Consider the following 17,540-nt stretch of genomic DNA (forward strand, 5'->3'; position numbering starts at 1 on the left):
TGAAGAGCATCAATCCTAGTTTCTGAGCATACCTGCTGCCTAATTATTACAGGAATGCAAGCAGAGTTGTGAAAGAAGTCAAAGCAATGTCTGTGTATATGGATACACACATTCTCCTAGGATAGTTGTGCCACTGCACATCAGTTCCACTATAATCTTTTAACCTGTGACACTAAGAACGTCATGAAAAGAATCACCTGAGAACACGTACTAGACTGAAATCACAGACAAGGGAGAAGTGCTTTTTAATTATGACCATATAGAACTCAGTTTTCAAGGGAAAGGTTGAACAAAGTTGAATTTAAGAGTTGAGTCTTCACAGAAGCTGGAACTTTAGAGGCAGTCAGGTAGACAGCGTGGAGCAAACGGGAATCATCTTCACTTGCAAGAATCAGCAGCAGCAGCTTATTTCTAAACAGGAAGATAAATGTGAACATATTTCAAGTTACAGCTTCATGCTTTTTCAACACAGGCTTTAAAAGGTTTGCCTTTGACTTTTAAGTACAAACATGAACATATACCTGGGTGTTAAGTAGTTCTTCAATCTTATTCTGGATCTGCCCATACACATCATTAAACAGCTCCTCCTTTGATTTTGTCCCATTCAAATGCACTTAAAAGAAAGTAAAATAAGAGAGCAATAATAGAATGTCTCTCTAAGGTAGTCAGATCCGAATTTAAAAAGCATGCACCCGACTGGTATCAGAGAAATGTAGTCCCTTCACCTGCTTCATTCACTCCTCTCATGCATCTAACCAGTATGTATTGCACAGGTTTGAAAAGCAATCTCAAAGTGCTTTTGTCATTAAAGACTTACCCACATCAACTCCAAGTTCTTCCATTATCTTCCTGTGCTTTACGTACATAGGCCAAACGTGGCCATCAAACAACCCAGGTGGATCCGGTACAGTGTAACTCCTTGAACTGTAAATTAAGGAAGGTATTGTTACTCACAAGTAGTCAAGTAACAGTTCAGGGAAATGACAGCTCCTTCACTGGGTTTCTCTACACATTAGCCTGAGCCCATTGACTCCAGTTTGGTTTCTGAGCTTATCAAAAGTTAGTAGTTAGCAAGAGCTGCAAGCATCAAGTTATGCAAATAAGTTGAAATTTGATGTGCAGGCCCAAAGTGTTCAAAATGCAAAAAGAGTTCCCAAGACAGACTGATCTAAATATTGATGAATAAGCTCTTAAAAGCTTTAGCAGAACTCTGGGTAAAATAGCTGTCTGCTTATTCCTCTTGAAATGTAACATTAATACTTTTCATTAGCAGTAAGAACTCTGTATGTGTGCAAGCATACAGCCAAATGTAAAACCTCAGGTAGTGTGAGATCTGGGAACTCTGTAATTGGAAAACCAGCAGGGGAGAAAGCCTAGTAAAAGGTCTGTGCAGAAACTGAGCATTACATATAGAACACAACGGTTTGGTAGGAAATTTTAGGTCAGAAGGAAGCGACAGTCTCCTAACACAGCAGCTACATTTGCTTTTATTCCTTCTCATCTAAAATCTTCAGAGAAACCAAGTCTTGAATGGAGTAAGATGTTATTTGGCTAGCAAAGGGAACTCAGACTTACCTCCTTCTCCTTTTACACTCTTCATATGGAATGGAAAGAAAGTACCGATGGTGGAACACATCAATCAGTGGCCTGAAAGAGACACGTGTTGGTTACACCTCAACTAATTAGTAGCAAAACCCAGAAAAGTACAACTATATCCATTTCCTGTACTTAGCGTGACCTTTAGACTTGTGACACCTAAACTTGGCTGTAGTTAATGCTAGCTGTTAATTCCTGGTTTAGAACAGGTAGTTTTATTCCCCTGGAGGCTTGCCCATCACATAAAATAATATAAAAATCAAAATGTATGAAGGCATAATTGATTACCTGTAAGTGTAAAGCAGGAAGCCTTCAACAATAAGAATGTGGACTGTTTCATCTCCTCCCTCCTTATCTTCCAAGATCTGGGTATCCAGTGTGTTGTTGATCCCATGGGAACGTTCAAACTTGACTGGGTTTTTTATCCAAGCATTTATGGTACTCATCATAGCTTCCATATCTAATGCACTAATCACTGAGACAAAACAGACAACTATTATTAAGAAGTAATTAAATATAATCTATTAATACAGTCAGTACAAAACAGTTCACTTAAAGAATCAAAATACTCTTTAAGTTTTTGAGTTATGCTTTGATAACACTAACAAAGGCTTACCATCATACTGTTTAAACCCATCTTCAACTTCTATTTCATCTTGGGGCTGAAACAGTAACAAGAAAAAAAAAAAAAAAACCTGCTTGGTCAGGACAGCTTCTGAGAAGCTTAATACCCCTTTCAAAGCAAGATTCAAGATCCAAACCCTGAAGCTACGAAGGGGAATCTTAACCCTCCACCAGGTTCCTTTGCATGCAGATAAACCAGCAGTACGAGGCTCAGATAAAGCCGCCTGCTCCTCTATCTTCCCACGGACACGAGCACAGCGCTCCACGGAAAGCCATGGGGACCCGCCGTAGCGCAGACTTATCCGGCAGGGGCACGGCCCCGCCAGGCAGCGCAGGAGCCGCGGGCAGGGCGGCGCAGGAGCCGCGGGCAGCGCGCCAGCAGCGCGGGCGGAAGCCCGCGGGGGTCACCCCGCGCCCTCCCGCGGCCGGCAGGGGCCGGCGGGCCCGCTCACCTTGAAGAAGTCATCCTGGTGCACCACGCTGCAGTTGGGCAGGGCCCGCATCAGCCGGCGGGTCAGGGTGGTCTTGCCGCCGTTGGTGACCCTGCGGCGAGAGCGCGGCCGTCGGGAAGCGCCACGTGGGGGCCGTGGCCACCCCCCCGCCCCCACTGCGGCACCGGGAGGGGCCGGGATGAGAGACCCGAGCCCGTCCCGCACCCCGAGCCGCTTCCCCCGCCCGGTCCCGGCTCTCACCCGCCGATGCCGATGATGATGTTCATGGTGTGTCCGGCGGCCGCCCGGCCCGACTCCTACTGCCTGTTTCTGAGGGGCGGGGGGGACCCGGTATCTCCGGTACCGGCCGTCTATGCGCCTGAGCCGGGACCCGGGCAGGGGGAAGGAAGGGGCCGGAGAAAGAGAAGGTGGAGAGGGGAGAAGCCAAACGTCAACTGCTGGGCAGCGCCATGGTCGCTCAGAGCAGCAGCAGGGCCGGTCCGCGCCGCGCCGCGCGCTCCGCAGAGAGGGGCGGTGCTTGCGCGCGCGCGCCTTCCCCTCGCGCGCCGCCGCGCCCATTGGGCGGCCGCCTCCGAGGCGCAGCCAATAGGAAGCGGCGTGACGCAGGCGGCTCGCGGCGATTGGCCGGAGCGCGCTCACTCACGCCCGGCCGTGCCACAGCGTGGCCGCTGGGCGGCGCCCGAGGGCCTCCGCGCCGGGGAGGGGCGGGGGCGCAAATGTGGGGGCGTGGCGCCCCCTGCCGGCCCCGGCGGCGCAGCTCGGGGCCGCGCACTTCCCTCCGGCCCCGCGAGGGCGGAGCCGCGGCGGTGTCGGGCGCTCGGGGCTGCCGGCGGCTCGGCGGGGCCCCGCTCCGGACACCGGCCCGGTTCTGAAGCGAGGAGCTGCGCTGGGGCCGGCACCGGCCATGGCTCCCCGCGAAGGCGCGCGAGGCTCCTGAGGGAAGGCCGCGAGCGCGCGTGGTGCGCAGTGCGCCCCCTGCCGGGGCCCCGCGAGCAGCCGTGCCAAGGTCACGGCGCGGCCCGGGGCGGCGGCGCGGAGCCCGGGGCTGGCCAAAACGGGCCGGGACACCCGGCACGCAGGGATTCTCCTCTGTAGCCCGCTCTAAATGACGGCAGTTCCCTGCTTTTCCTGCTTCCGTCATGTGCTTTTCCTTGGCAGTTGTGTTTGCTCATCAGCCGTGCCTGAGGAATTCTACCTTTTCTTGTTAGGGCTTTTATTGTCATTTTATGATAATAAAATGATGATTTTATGATGATCATCGCTTTGATCAGAGCTACGATCAAATTTATGATCACAGCTTTTTTTTAGTAACACTTAATTTTGTAATTTACAAGCCACTTAATCCATTCAACGTGTTTACATTATCAGTGGTGGATGTGTTGCCAACCATTTGCTTGCTTTTCATTATTTATACTATTTTTCTTTTCTGGTAGGATTGCAAGCAAACCTCAGTTGATTCCTTTTGCAGTTGTTTTTAAATTCCAAACAGAGCACATAATTTGGTCTCTTGACTTTTCTTCTTTTTTGAGGGGGAATGGACGCTTATTTGGAAATACATTTTTATTTTCATTTTGAGATTAAGGTAATTTAGCTCATTTTTACTTTGAAATAGAAGAGCTGCCTTTGTGGTTTGGGGGGGGTTTATGTGTGTGTGTGGGGGGGGCGTTTATTGTTTGGTTTGGTTTTGAAGAGTCATTTTTTAAATATGTGTGTCTACTTAGCTTTGGAAAGAAGGATGTCCTCATAGTCACACCCACACCCCAATTTCTTAGGCTGAAAATCCTACACACCTAGAATATTAAAGGGCTCAGGTAAAACCCTATTCTCAGCTTTCTGTGAAGCTCCAGGATGACAGACCAATATATACATTTATGCTGTGTAACAGCATCATTATGTAGTTTGAGGAATGCATCCCAAACTCAGACTGTAATCTGTACATACACTGGTAAAATCAGGATGCTACTTGCAAGCAGCTAAGCTCACTCCACAGCAGGATTTTAGCTGCTTGGCTCCAAGCTTCTTCCAAATTCTTGGTAATTGTTTTGTACTCTTCAACTTTTACCAAGCAAGATGTACTCTTCAAGTTTCATGCTCAAAAGTAATACTTGAAATACAAGTTTTGCTGTCTTTTGCCACAGCTTGTCATTCAAATATATAAACATACAAGTGTTTGAGGATTTTAATGTGATGTTGATGTCAAATGAGCAAAGGGGGGATAATGAACAAATTAGAAGCACGGTGGTTTTTAGCAAGGCATTTAGGCTGAAATGCACTGCTTCTTGCATGAACTCAGTATTGACAGAGCTGGAATAAAAATGACGGCAAGTGGGCCCAGCAGTAATCCCGGTTTAACGCTGATTCGGGGCAGGGGATGGCAGCCTGTGCCCGGTGTGTGACAGTACACACTAACTCTACCCTCGTTGTCCTGCACTAACAGCTCGAGCCAAGGATTTTGCATGATCTGACCTTGAGTCTAAAGGCCAGCTGAGAAGAATAAATATGTTTAGTGATGTTGTTTATCACGATTATCATCCGTCTCGTATCTCTATGCAAAGAGAATTCTTTGGGTTTGATTCAAGCAAATATTTTCCCTTGATAGTTTGCAAGTAAAATACAAGAAGATTTTTGAATACCTTTTAATTCATAGCAGTGGTAGATTGTTACACTCAGGGAAGTTTATCTCAACATTCACGAATCTCTGGGGCACTTTAAGGCCCCGGGGTCCAGCAGGGCTGTGCATCCTGCCAGCGCATCCAGCATCCGTGTCTGCGCGTGCTAGCCATTCCCAGGCCCTTTGTCCCCTCGCCTCGATGATACTGCTGCCATGGTGAAAAACAGAGAGAAAGAACAACAGGATATTGTCCCGTTCTGGTCTGCGTGCCAACTGTGACAAAACGTTGTTTTCTCCTTGGTTTGGGGATTCTCGTTGCGTTTTACTTGTCCTGGGTGAGCCTGAAAACGTTAAGATGTTTTTTAAATTCTTCCAGTTAGTGTGGAAACCTTGAGTGTCTGGGAGCAAGGTGGTGTCCCCTGCCCTGGCACAAACATTCCTGTCCTGGGGGATGATTCTCTGAGTCATGCAGAGGAAAAGAAGCGTTCTGATGTAAAAGACAACAGGAAGGCGTTCAGCACGCTGTGTGCCAGCAGGACACCTGCAGAGCTGCCGCAGGGGTGGAAGTGAGCCACAGGCTGCATGGCGAGTGCTGAGAAAACTGCACGGCTGCACAAATCTGACGCCAAAGCAGGGCTCTATTTTTGGCCTCCTCTCTGCGTTTCTGACACCTGTAGGGACGCGTGAAGTGCACACGAGACTTGTGCAGCACCTCCCGGAGCGGAGGAGCCGCCGCAGGGCATGGGAGCGCAGCGGAGCGTTCTTGCTTAGCCAACAGGATTAATTATAACCCAGGAATATGAACCGTAAATGTGCTGAAGCTGCCAAGACGGGAGCTGGGTGTGTGCCAGCGCCTGAATGAGGACACACCATCCCGTCAGGACTCTCCGGGAGCAGCAGGCAGCAGCGAGGTACGCGCGGAGCCCCACGGAGGGAGATGGACAAACGGGGGTGCGGCAGGAGGACGGTAGGCGTTCAGCTGCTGCTTTGGGATGAGCATGGTGTCGTCTCAGTGTCTGCTTTCAAAATAGGGGATCTCCGGGGGGTGACACACTTTATGATTTTAAAGAAAATCTGATCTTTGATGTGGTCTCATTAACATGCAACAAACCCAAAAAATCTGCAACTAATGTGAGGTGCTGGCAAAAGCTTTGACTTCTGCATGTTTTTATGGTTGTGTGGACCACTGTCCCTTCTGGTGGTGATAAAGACCATTGTGAGAGCATGAGGTGAAAAATTATAACTGAGGCAGAGAATGAGTTGTGTTAAAACCACTTAGGATAAACTGGAGTAGCGTGAGACACATTCTGCAGAAATGTATCCTATAGGCTACCTAAAACAAAGGGGCAGACATAACAAATGCTTTGAAAGATAAATGGCAGAAATTTAAGAAATCTGCTTGAAGTGAGACGTGATGAAATGTTAGAAAACCACAAAGGTGAAAGGAATAGATGTGCTAATTACATAATTGTGGGACTACATAAGAAATGCCTATGAAGGAGGAAGCTTCTGCTGGTTGGTTGTGAAAGGTTTAGTGGGGTTTCAGGAAGATTGAATTACCTTCTGTTAAGCTGTAAGCTTTAAGAAAATAGCAAAACTTCCTTTAAATGAACATGTTGTAATATTGTTTTAATGATCTGGGGTATGAAAAAGTTGATTTTAAAGTCTACTCTATAACCCATGATTTGATTTGAAGGAAGATAGGTTTACTAAAAAAAAAGTCAGTAACTACTAAAAGCTGGGCTGTGTCCTGGCTTCAGGGCACTTAGAGTCAGTGAATTTCCTGGTTGAGTCTCCAGGTCAGGATTGCTATGTTAATATTTTTATACATTCTGGGAAGCTCTAAGCTCTGATGAATGGTTTCTCTTGCTGGTATGCATGGCTTTTCTCTTTTCTTTTAAGGGCTATTTGGAGTTGTAGAAGGCTCTTTGCTTTGAGCTTTTCCATATCTAAGAAGAGTAACTGTATCATATGTAAGGCCAAAACTTTCTTTTGCCTCAGTTTGTAAATGTTAAAAGCTCAATCTGTTCAAAGCTGGTTTCTTGCAAAACGGTAAATAATTCATAAGTATTGGTTAGCTCTGCTTGCAACCAGATCACAGACTGTTAAACAAGACTTGACTTAGTTCTAGCATTGTTTTTATTACATTTCTATTAAGAACTTACACTACCCTCTGTGAGTAAATATGGAGAGTTCTTAACCCTGATTTCTGACATGAACATGAACTAATTTTAAATTGATGCTTCTCTCCTCTACAGATATGTTTAAGAATGTAACAATCTTGGTTTAGTCTTATGAACTGCCTATTGCTCAATAACTCATATAAAACTTTGATATATTTTAATATAAATTTAAATAATAATCTCTTTGCAGGTATACTTATCAGATGCATTCTGTGATCTCTACCAGTGAACCTGCACAAGCAATTACTTTCTAAGCTCACTCTAGGAACTGCATCTTGGTCCTTGTACTGCTTGAACTCCCAGAGAAATAATTACACAAGACCTATAACGTACTGAGAAATAAAATGACTGAGTTCCTGGTTTGTTTTAACTGGTGCAATGGTGAACAGCCCCCGCCGGTAGGTAGATACACAACTGCCACCCTTTATTAGATTTGAAATTTTGTCTTTCAGTTACGTGGAAAATGCTTTCATTTTCCTGTTGTTTTGATTACTTTGGGCAAAGTCATGCAAAAGCTAAAACCAGTCCTGTTAAACTATGTTTGAACTGTGTGTGCTTTGCCAGAAACTTAGACTGTATGACTGTTTGCAGTTTTCAGGTCCTGACTTTCCAACATTAAAGAAAGCTTTTGCTAAAATTCAATTAGCAGTAATAAAAGTGACTTTCATCATGTCTTACTGCAAACAGTCTGAAACTTCAGCCCTGTTGCCATGAGGTGTCATTACGGGTCAGTACTGGCTATCTATTTTTATCTTGGCTACTTGTTTCTGGCTGAAAGCTGCTGATGTTTTCTGAATAGAGACCTAAGGTATCTTTTTGTCTCATAGAAGAGGCGTCGGAGGCTGGACCGGAATATGATAGGAGAGCCAATGAACTTTGTACACACCGCGCACGTCGGGGCCAGAGAGATGAGTAGTGACTATTCCTCAGTAAGTGTGCACCTCTGGGAAAAGCACAAATCTCCCCTCAGTAACCTGTAGAGCAGGTAGCTAATGAAATACTAGCTAACTGTAAGAGAGAGAAAAATCTGATTTTTTTTTTTTTTTAAATCAGTAGAATAGCATCAGAACAGAACTTTTGCTTTGTAAACATGAGATAGTGTGGGAGATACACTGAGCAGGAAGTGCTCATTTCCTCAGTGTCTTTACACATGATGAGAACCTATCTTTCACATGATGAGGTTCGATGGATGCACTTGATACTAGAACCTGATCACCTTAAAGTCAAAGCTGTGCCAGGGTGAGGGATGTAAGAATAAGTGGATTTTGTATAGCAAAATGTATCTCAAATGCTGACTTAAAATAGTATTTAACAGTCCTGGATTTAGTTGTTATTTCTCCCTACTACAGTTGGGACTCAGCACTGTAAACATATGACCCGCCTGTCTTTTCAAATTGAAGCTTTTAATAATTGCTCTGGCAACCAGAATTTATAAGATGCATGTCCTAATAAGCTTTTTTTCCTAGGCTGTATCAATTCAGGACCACATGAAGTCTAAAGGTGGCTACACAAATGGCACTTCTGCAACTGTTGAAATATAGGAAACTGAGAGAAGGCTGAAATCTGCTCTGTCTTATGAGGACCCCCTGGACTGTGCTTTCATATTTTCTAAAACCTTGTTATCATGGAGTAGGGAGAATACCCGAATTAAAAATAGGTCAGTACAAGCTTTGGTGTTCTTTGCACTATATCTTCTGAAGGAGTTATTTTAAATTATCCTTAAAATGGTCTGTCATGGTAATGTTGTAGTAGCAACTGTAATTCGTCACTGTGGATGACTTCCTAGCTCTGTCCCAAAAACCTCTCAAATCTGTCATGTTAGATGGGATTGGAAGTCAGTATGAATTGTCTGGGATTTTGGCATCTGTCTTTTTCTCCTCTCAGGAAATGCTGAGGTGATTTAATTGGAAGGTATCGCATGTTTTCACTTCTTACATGGGCTAAACTGAGTTGCTAAGTACGATCTTGTGGCTGTCAGATAACTTTGGACCTGTTTTTTAGATGCATTACAACCTAATGCATAAATCTTTGGTATTTTTTTAATGTCTTCTGATGGTGAATGAACTCTAATAGAAGATAGCTAGCTGAGTCTGTGAAACACAGTCAAACTTCTGCCTTGCCAAAATAACACTTTTGTATCTAAAAATGGAGCTTTTGCAAACATTCTGACTCTCAAATGAGACTTAGAATAAGAGATGTATCTCTGAGTGCCTGGGCTGCCTCCTATCCATGCACACACACTGCTGTGACTGGCAGCTATTACTATAACACAGCTAATTTCACCTACCAGTTAACTTCCAGTGGTGCTACAAGATGCTCACAACTGTGTGCTACTTTTGCATGCCTACCACTGAATTTTAAACTAAACATATTTAAGATCTCTCTCTTTGTTACCTCTCTGTAACAGTAAACACACAGGACTTCAAGGGATATCTTGCTTGTCTTTCTGGCTCCTTCATTTCAAGACTGTCTGTTTTATATGAAATGAATTTTTTCTTGCATGTGGTGTAAGTGATATGGCCATGTGAAGGACACACATTTAAAGAATATTGTGAAAAGTTGCAGGAGAATATTAAATGGAAACATCATTTTGCAGAGTTCCAGCACTTCATAAATATTTAAATAAATATCCATAAATATTTAGACATACTCAAACTACAGTTTATTACTTAGTTCTTATTCATCTTTCTATTAAGGATATGACAAAACTGCTGAAGCAGAACTAGGTTTTTCTTTTACCCAATCACTGACAATTGTTCCCCAGCTCAAAATTCTGTTATGACTACCACTGTAGAAACTTAGGAAATCTGCTTGCTCTCATGGGATTTACTAAATACAAATGTTTAAATTTCTGCCATATCAGCACAAGTTATGCTGGAAGTCAGCAAACTCTTCCTTTGCTCTAGGCAGAAGATCAGTTAGGAACTTTTTTCCATTTAAAGAAACTTATAGCTGCAAATCTTTTAATTTGTATTATTCTGTTGGTAGCTTGTGATATTTCTTAAATCTAGGTTGCTGGCTTTGCTGAATTGTTAGGCTGCTTTTTCTGAGTATACCAGGAAACTTAAAACTTGAAAGGTAGCTCTGTGTTTCTATATATGTTCGAAAAAACAGCTTTTCCCCTCCCCCATGTTTTATCTTTTAGGGCCAAAAAGGAAGAGGGAGTACTACTTTCTGTAACAGTCAACAGCTGATCATAACATTCTGTAACCACATAAAAGAAATCTAATACCCATGTCTTGCTAGATCCTTACTCTTGAATTAGAATGCATGCCAAATTTTAATATATTTTAAAATTAGCGTCGTTAACTGTACATTTAGCTTTTGCAAGTCTTTTATATTTCTGTCTTCTAACTTCAGATATATTCTAACAGCCTTGTTAAGATACAGAGTTTAAAGAAACTAAATCCTGTATACTTTTGAGGAAGCATAAAGTGACCAAGTTGTTTGAAAGAATAGATTCTAATTCATCTGCTATTATACTGAGTTAATTCATTCAGTCATCTATACCTGCCTAGGAAAAGTAGTGATAGGGCAGTTGTCATGAAGAAAATGGGTTGTTTTGTTAATACTGTAAGAAAAGACATTGAACAGAAGTTAGAGTTTCTTGAAGGACCACTCAGTAGATTTAAAATTAGTGGTGTAACTAGAAATAAAGGAGTTGGTGATCATTTCAGTTTGTCTCTCTAAAAAGAAATCAACAGAGAATTTGTTATTAAACATTTATTTGGAGAAAAATCCTAGTTTTGATTATGTAAACCAAGTAGCACTATCTGGTATAAAACTAACCTATTTTCATCAGACTATGTAGTATTCTATAGGACCACAATAAAGTGCAACATCATTAAAAGGAAATGTTTTGCTATTACATTAGAAGTGTCATTACTTTTAAAAATCTAACAAACATAAACATATGTCCTAGGGCTTAGGTAGTTTTTGTTCTATATTTAGAAACCTTATGTACCTGTAATCTGTCATGTAACTCAGTATGAGCCTATCTTAGTTATAATAAATATGTTGAACTGGGCACTTGCACTCTTTTCATATTGTGGGAAATCTTGGTATTTTCTCTGCACTGAAAACCTGTTGGTTAAGTAGATGGATCAGCATGGCTTGAACTTTTATTGCACAGAGTGAAATTTCTCCACTAGAGAGCACAGTTTTACATCAAGTTTTCTCTGTTCTATGCAAGCTCTCACTCCATTGTGGGGTTTGGTGGTTTGGTGGTTTTTTGAGCTTGACTGAAATAAAATACAGAAACAATACCAATTGATCAAACTTTTTAATCTACATTGTAGGCTGTGAAGACCTTACATCAAAACAACCAAGAAACATTACTGCTCCAACTTGATGCCATTTTATGGTTTCTTTTTTTAATCAGAAGTAAAATAACTTGCAAGCAGGGCAGGATCAACTGTTTTTTATATAGTCTGGCAGAGTGTCAGCACTGTCTGCTTCCTTGAAAAACAAAAATCTGGGATGGGGAGGTATTTTCAACTCTGGCTGTCTTATCCCTTGATGTTCCTGCTAGGCTTTACTGACTGTCCCATAATGCTGCATAAAACTGTAGTCAGTATATAGAAAAGGTATTTGTCTTTTCCATGACCTAGTATGTCTTTTCACCTCCTGCAGAGCAGCTTTACACCCGTTATGGGGTGTCAATGCTATGCTCCAATTTAGCCTGTAATATGATAACTTGCAACCCACACATGTGGTACTACTCCTTTGTATGCTCTTGCCACATTGGACTACCAGGTGCTCTTGTAGCTTCCACTCTGTATAGACAAAAACTGTTAAGAGATTAATAAATACCCTTAATCTTACTATGGCAGCAAGAATAACCACCATTCAACAGTGTTAAATTCCATGTTCATGAAATTCATTATATGTTACTATATATGGTAACACTGAAAAAAGAAACTCCAATCTGTCAGTGAAAGATGATTAAATGGCTGCTCCTGACCATGTCTGGATTTACTTTACTGTCAGCACTGTGACACTGCCCTGAAAACCCAACAGCTGAAGATAAGAATGATCTTGTCTGCCTTTCATAATCTCTGTGGAACTACAGGAAGAAAACAGTGCTGTTTTACAGTGGTGTTAAGATATTCTCTGGTGAGTGGGTTCTTGTAAGGCTTCCAGATACTTTGTGGTTAATGCTTGAAATTCAAAATTTTAGCTGCTTACCTATGAAGTCCTGAGTGCCTACAGAGATGCTGTAAGCTGCTGGTGCCTGGACTTCTGCAGATAAACTGTCCTTCCTTCACACACAGTAATTTGTCTGACACAGAAGGCCCAAGGTACTTGTATCAGTAGTTTTCCTGCTAATATTCATGTGGTTACAGTGTATATGTAAAAAGTTTCTCATCCTGTACAGAATAGGTCCTCTCTAAGAACTGGCCTGTTGGACAGTTGTTTCCTCAGCTGAGCCTTAAGCTGTGGAGTTACTTGTGATCACACACAGCTCTGAGCCAGTTTTGTACTTTGCTATGTGAAGGCATAAAGCCCCCTTGTTATTGCTTAACTCTTACTTCTGCAGGGAAGATGTTGAAGAGGCTATCAGGCTGATCAGGAACCACAGAAAAAATGAGGTGTGGAACTGAGGGAGATTTAGGCATGGAGAGGCAATGTGGTGTACATTTATGAGGAAGGAGCAGGGAGCAGAGCATGCTCATGTTGACGTTTCTTATCTGCAGTGCACAAGGCAGCTTTGATACCAGTTGGAAAATAGCCATAATATATGCATAATTGGTATATGGAGGAAATCAGGGACTTAAATGCATGACTAAGCTGGGACTTTGAGACATAGATTGCCAATATAACTTTAATGAATGGTAGTATCCTCTTCCTGCAGTGGCTTACAAAGCTGTTTTCAGAAAGTACAGAGCCACCCAAAAATGTTGCTCTGGTTTCAGCAGTTGCAGACTGATGTCACATATATGTTTGAAAGACAAGAGGGCTTTTTCTCTTTTTTTCTCTGCTATATATGAGGTTGCAGATGTTCTAAATGCCAAGGCTGGCTGCACCCAAAGGAACACAAACCGAATAAAATCTAGCATTTATACAAAATAGCAGTAGTAAAAGGGTATCTGCCTTTGGTCCACTGCACAGCAAAACTTCAGGGAAACTAACTAGATCCATCTGATATTCAGATTCCAGGTATTGGGAGGATATGGACAGGTTGGAGTGAAAGGTCATGAGACTTCCTTGTGCCTGAGGAAGTTTGGGTGATAGTTTGTTGGACTCTCTGCAGGCTGAGATGCCAGAAGCTCACCATGGCCACACCAAAATTCCATTAATACTTTTTCTCCTGCTGTTATGTAGAGAATGGAAAGACGAAACAAAATAGTGAAAGCACTTTGAGTAGACAGGGATGTTACTACTATGTGTTCTTGTGCCAAAAAAGCTCCCAACTTGAGGTGCTTGACACTGAACTACAGCTGCTGTCATCACTTGGGAACTTAGAGATGAGCAAGCTCATAACTAAAACCTGTGCCCTTTCAGGGAGAGTGGGGTGTACAGGGCACACATGGCCTGGTCTGCTTTGGCCTCTGCACTGCCTAAACCCAGCTTATCGAGCGTTGCATTATGGCTACTGAACACCTTGTGGTTGTCACTTGTTCCACACATCCTGTTTATGTGCATCCCGTTAACATGACCAATATTCTAAAATGATACCCAAAACCTTCGTTCAAATGGAAGTTCTCTTAACCCAGTTTTAATCTAAGAGAGTAATAACAGCTGGACAAGAACGACAGCTTTGAGGTGTCTGTTGAGGCCTCTCCAATAAATCATGAAATCAAGGCCACAAAACTACTTTATTCAGTGAACCTATTTAATTTTTTGTTGTTATTAAAACAATGTAAATGGGAAGAATACTCTAACAAATTTTAAGTTTTCTCTGATATTTGCATATGAATCCAAACTGAACAAAACCAAGGCTATTATTATTAAGGGCCCACCCTAATTCAGGGGCAAAAGAAGAAGCTGAATTATGTCTTTTACTGTTTTAATATATATGTATATATTTAGACCTTCATCTTAAGTAATGTGTAAGGAAATAAACTGTTCTTTTAGACTGAAATTAGTGTGATTACTCTGGCTTACGGAAAATTTAAAAAATGGACTTAAAATCTACATTTAAATCACTGGGAGAGAATTTGATGTGCTTTTAAAGCTGACATTGGCCTGTACAAGTGGATGACTAATTAATTTCATATTTCTTCATCAAAGAGCTAGAAAAAGTGGTTACAGAATTATTTTTTTTTATATATAATAGTGTATTTACATGCATCTGATCTTGCTGGTGCTTAAGAAATATGTGTACAATTTTACATAACTTACCCGAGTCTAAAGGTGAATGAAGACTGTCCTAATAACCAGTAATTAGTGAGCTGTGTCTAATTAAGGATTCATAGATCTGGCAAGACATGGCACTTACTTACAATGGCACTTACTCTAGTCAGAAATCTATTTTTAAAAAATGGATGTAATATATGCAAGTTAGACTCAACATGAGCTGAAGCTGCAGATTAATGGTGAAATACCCTTTTAAATGCAGTTACCCACATTCACCCTTGCAGTCTCTACCACCAGGGAATATTAAAACCTGACTCAATTCCTTTGAGGATGTGATACAATCTTAACAATGTAATTCAAAAGTAAGGTTTACAGTGCTTCATTAATGCATGCTAATGGGGCCTTGCTGCATAATGGTGTATGAGTAAGGCTTTCCCTAGTTTCTTTCAACTAGTTTAAACTTTACTTTGAAAATGCATTTAAATTAGTTATTCTCTCTGCTTTATAATATTCAGTGAACTAGGGTATCTCTTCCTTGCAGAAATTAATATTTACTGGTGTTCAGATAAGGCTGTTGGTTCATGGGGAAAAGTTGCTAAACATGTGCTTGTATTAATAAATAATTCTTAAATGCTGTCCTTTCTATGTTTTGGATCACTCTCTTGCCAGGAGAAACAGGTCCATCAGGCTGTTGCACATGTCCCTGTTGCTGCCACGTGTGCCTGTCTCACAGAGACAGCAGGTTTCAGCAACAACATTTCCTGTACCCATTTAATCAAGAGGTTTCACAGTGTTATTTTGCTCTTTTGTTCCAGACTCCAGCCAAAAAGCTGTGAAAATATGAAGTACTGAAAGAATTTATAGGATAGAGTAAAATATTTTTTGGTTAAGCTATTTCCTTTTCCTCATCACCTGCTTTATTCTGTCCTATTACTCTACTGCCTACTAAATTTCTTAGAAATATGTGCAGTATTTGGGTCAGTGTTCTTTTTCAGTTCTTAGAAATTAACATATTTTAAAAATTCCTTCATCCTGTTGAAGTTTGTGTATTGATCAATGAACCCCAAATCCCCCGTCCTGATTTTTGTGTGACACAACTCTTTGATAAACAGAGTCCAGTTGCTATTAATCTTAGTCCTCTAAAAATTAAGCAATGTTTCTCTGAAATACCTAATACTGGTAGCCACCCTTCCACATCTGCCTACCTAGGAAGGAACTATCTTCTGTTTATGGCATTTTATGCAAAATTAACAGAATTAAACAATAATTCAAGCTTACGAGTAAATTTGATTGCATAAGGAGATACAGGGAAAGGAACAGAAAAAGGCAGATAGGTTGGGATAAGTTTACTGAAAAGCCAAGAGGCTGATCATTATGAAAAAACATAAATTAGCACTTAATGCAATGTTAAAATTAGGAGAACAGCCCTGGAATAGAAGATATTTTGGATTTTTTTTTATTTCCAGCTGCAGACAGAATAAAAATTGCTGTGTTTTCCTGGGGAACACAAGGAGAAGGATTTATATGTGGCAGGACAGGACAGGCCGCCATGGAATCTGATCCTGGGAGCAGCTACGCACTTGCAATTCAAATTAAACACTTCTTCCATGCCTGAAATACAGGGTAATGTACATACCCACAGCTCATTAGAGATCACAAAACTGGCAGATTTATTGAAGTAAATCAGTATTCGTTTGTCATCCAGATCTTGTTAGACTCAGAAGAAGAGATAGTAGTTGGCGTAAAGTGTCATGGTTACTCTGACAACAGCACCAAAATAGAAACACACAGATGGACAACGTACTAGCCTGTTTTTTAAAAATACCACTTCTGCATAGAATCTGAATTATTAGCTGTGTAAGAGTGTGCCATTATCTGGTTAACTGTTTAAGCACATGAAATTGTTAGATACGCTTTTGCAGCTCAGCAATTCTACAAGATGCATAAGCCTGTTCTGTTACTGATATATAATGATGAATTGCAGATCATCACTGAGCCAAATAAAAAGCCTGTCTGTTACCATCAAAATATCGGTATTGATCAAACAAAACACTACTTATGTACAGGTATGTAAACGTTACTCAGATTTTTACAGCAACAGAACAGCTTCCTGACAATTTGACATAGTGCAGTGGGGAATGTTCCCTGTAGATGTTCTGCATGCCTTTGTCCTTAAATGCACAAAGAGGGAAAAACCATGCGTGCAGGAATCTCCTTCCTCAGCAGTAATAACTAATAAATACTTAGTTTGTGAGCAACTCAAACTAAGTGAGTTACCCCCTTAAGGCTTTGATTTACTGATGCTGAAGTGGAGCTAAACTCTCATCCTCTTGTGTCTCCCTCTCCCTCACGCCTCCGCCGTCTCAGTCATGGCCACAGTCCCTTCTTTGCACAACACAATCTTATCTTCCCCCCTTCCGCTTCCCTGTGCGCGTTGGCCCTTCGGCAGGCCCCGGGAAGGGGCGGGGGGGACCGCGGAACCAGGGCTGGAAAACCTCCAGCGAAAAAAAAGATGTTGCACAACTTCCTTTGCTGGTAAATCACGGAGCTGTTTCATCCCATCTCCTTCCCACAAATCCTCGCTGGTTCTTACATCTGATGCATCACAGCCCTTTTAATACTTTCGAAGCCTGGAAGACTTCTCTGAAATGCACTTGTCTGTTTTTTTTTTTTTTTTTTAAGAGCAAACAACGCAACTTCCTCCACCTTGTGTTATAGGTCACACTTTGCTGTTTCTTGTACTTGTTGCTCTCACGTACGACATCCTGCTATCCT

At 41.9% G+C, this 17,540-nt stretch overlaps 2 protein-coding genes across 7 annotated transcripts; one reads left to right on the forward strand and one right to left on the reverse strand.

The window, feature by feature from the left end:
- Positions 1–221: 221 nt before the first annotated feature.
- Positions 222–3,186, reverse strand: LOC138116673 (nicotinamide riboside kinase 2-like). Its single transcript, XM_069026205.1, has 8 exons — positions 2,913–3,186; positions 2,673–2,763; positions 2,213–2,258; positions 1,885–2,071; positions 1,576–1,647; positions 818–924; positions 522–613; positions 222–411 (listed from the first exon to the last, which is right to left on the reverse strand). The coding sequence occupies exons 1-8, from the start codon at positions 2,936–2,938 to the stop codon at positions 406–408; spliced, it is 627 nt and encodes a 208-aa protein (XP_068882306.1). The 5' UTR covers positions 2,939–3,186; the 3' UTR covers positions 222–405.
- Positions 3,187–5,671: 2,485 nt separating this feature from the next.
- LOC138116634 (CDC42 small effector protein 2-B-like) lies at positions 5,672–15,572 on the forward strand. 6 transcript variants are annotated; one of them, XR_011154251.1, is made up of 5 exons: positions 5,672–6,250; positions 7,657–7,864; positions 8,294–8,395; positions 8,933–9,123; positions 11,765–15,572. XR_011154251.1 is itself a non-coding variant. In XM_069026120.1 (4 exons), exons 2-4 carry the CDS (start codon positions 7,811–7,813, stop codon positions 9,005–9,007), a joined length of 231 nt encoding a protein of 76 aa, XP_068882221.1. In that variant the 5' UTR covers positions 5,672–6,250; positions 7,657–7,810; the 3' UTR covers positions 9,008–11,142. The 6 variants fall into 6 exon arrangements, 5 of the variants coding, with proteins under 5 accessions (XP_068882221.1, XP_068882223.1, XP_068882222.1 ...); XM_069026120.1 differs by lacking the exon at positions 11,765–15,572 and having other exon boundaries at positions 8,933–11,142; XM_069026122.1 differs by lacking the exon at positions 11,765–15,572 and having other exon boundaries at positions 5,672–6,194; positions 8,933–11,142.
- The last annotated feature ends 1,968 nt before the right edge of the window (positions 15,573–17,540 follow it).

This window comes from Aphelocoma coerulescens, chromosome 10, assembly GCF_041296385.1.
Source record: "Aphelocoma coerulescens isolate FSJ_1873_10779 chromosome 10, UR_Acoe_1.0, whole genome shotgun sequence".
In the NCBI taxonomy this organism is placed as follows: domain Eukaryota; kingdom Metazoa; phylum Chordata; class Aves; order Passeriformes; family Corvidae; genus Aphelocoma; species Aphelocoma coerulescens.

Coding starts and splice junctions, on each gene's coding strand:
- LOC138116673 (XM_069026205.1), bottom strand. CDS start 2,938: ATGAACATCATCATCGGCATCGGCGG. Junction 2,259..2,672: donor ACCAGGATGACTTCTTCAAG/GTGAGCGGGCCC, acceptor TTACTGTTTCAG/CCCCAAGATGAAATAGAAGT. Junction 2,072..2,212: donor TGGGTTTAAACAGTATGATG/GTAAGCCTTTGT, acceptor GTTTTGTCTCAG/TGATTAGTGCATTAGATATG.
- LOC138116634 (XM_069026120.1), top strand. CDS start 7,811: ATGACTGAGTTCCTGGTTTGTTTTAACTGGTGCAATGGTGAACAGCCC. Junction 7,865..8,293: donor ATGGTGAACAGCCCCCGCCG/GTAGGTAGATAC, acceptor TTTGTCTCATAG/AAGAGGCGTCGGAGGCTGGA. Junction 8,396..8,932: donor TGAGTAGTGACTATTCCTCA/GTAAGTGTGCAC, acceptor TTTTTTTCCTAG/GCTGTATCAATTCAGGACCA.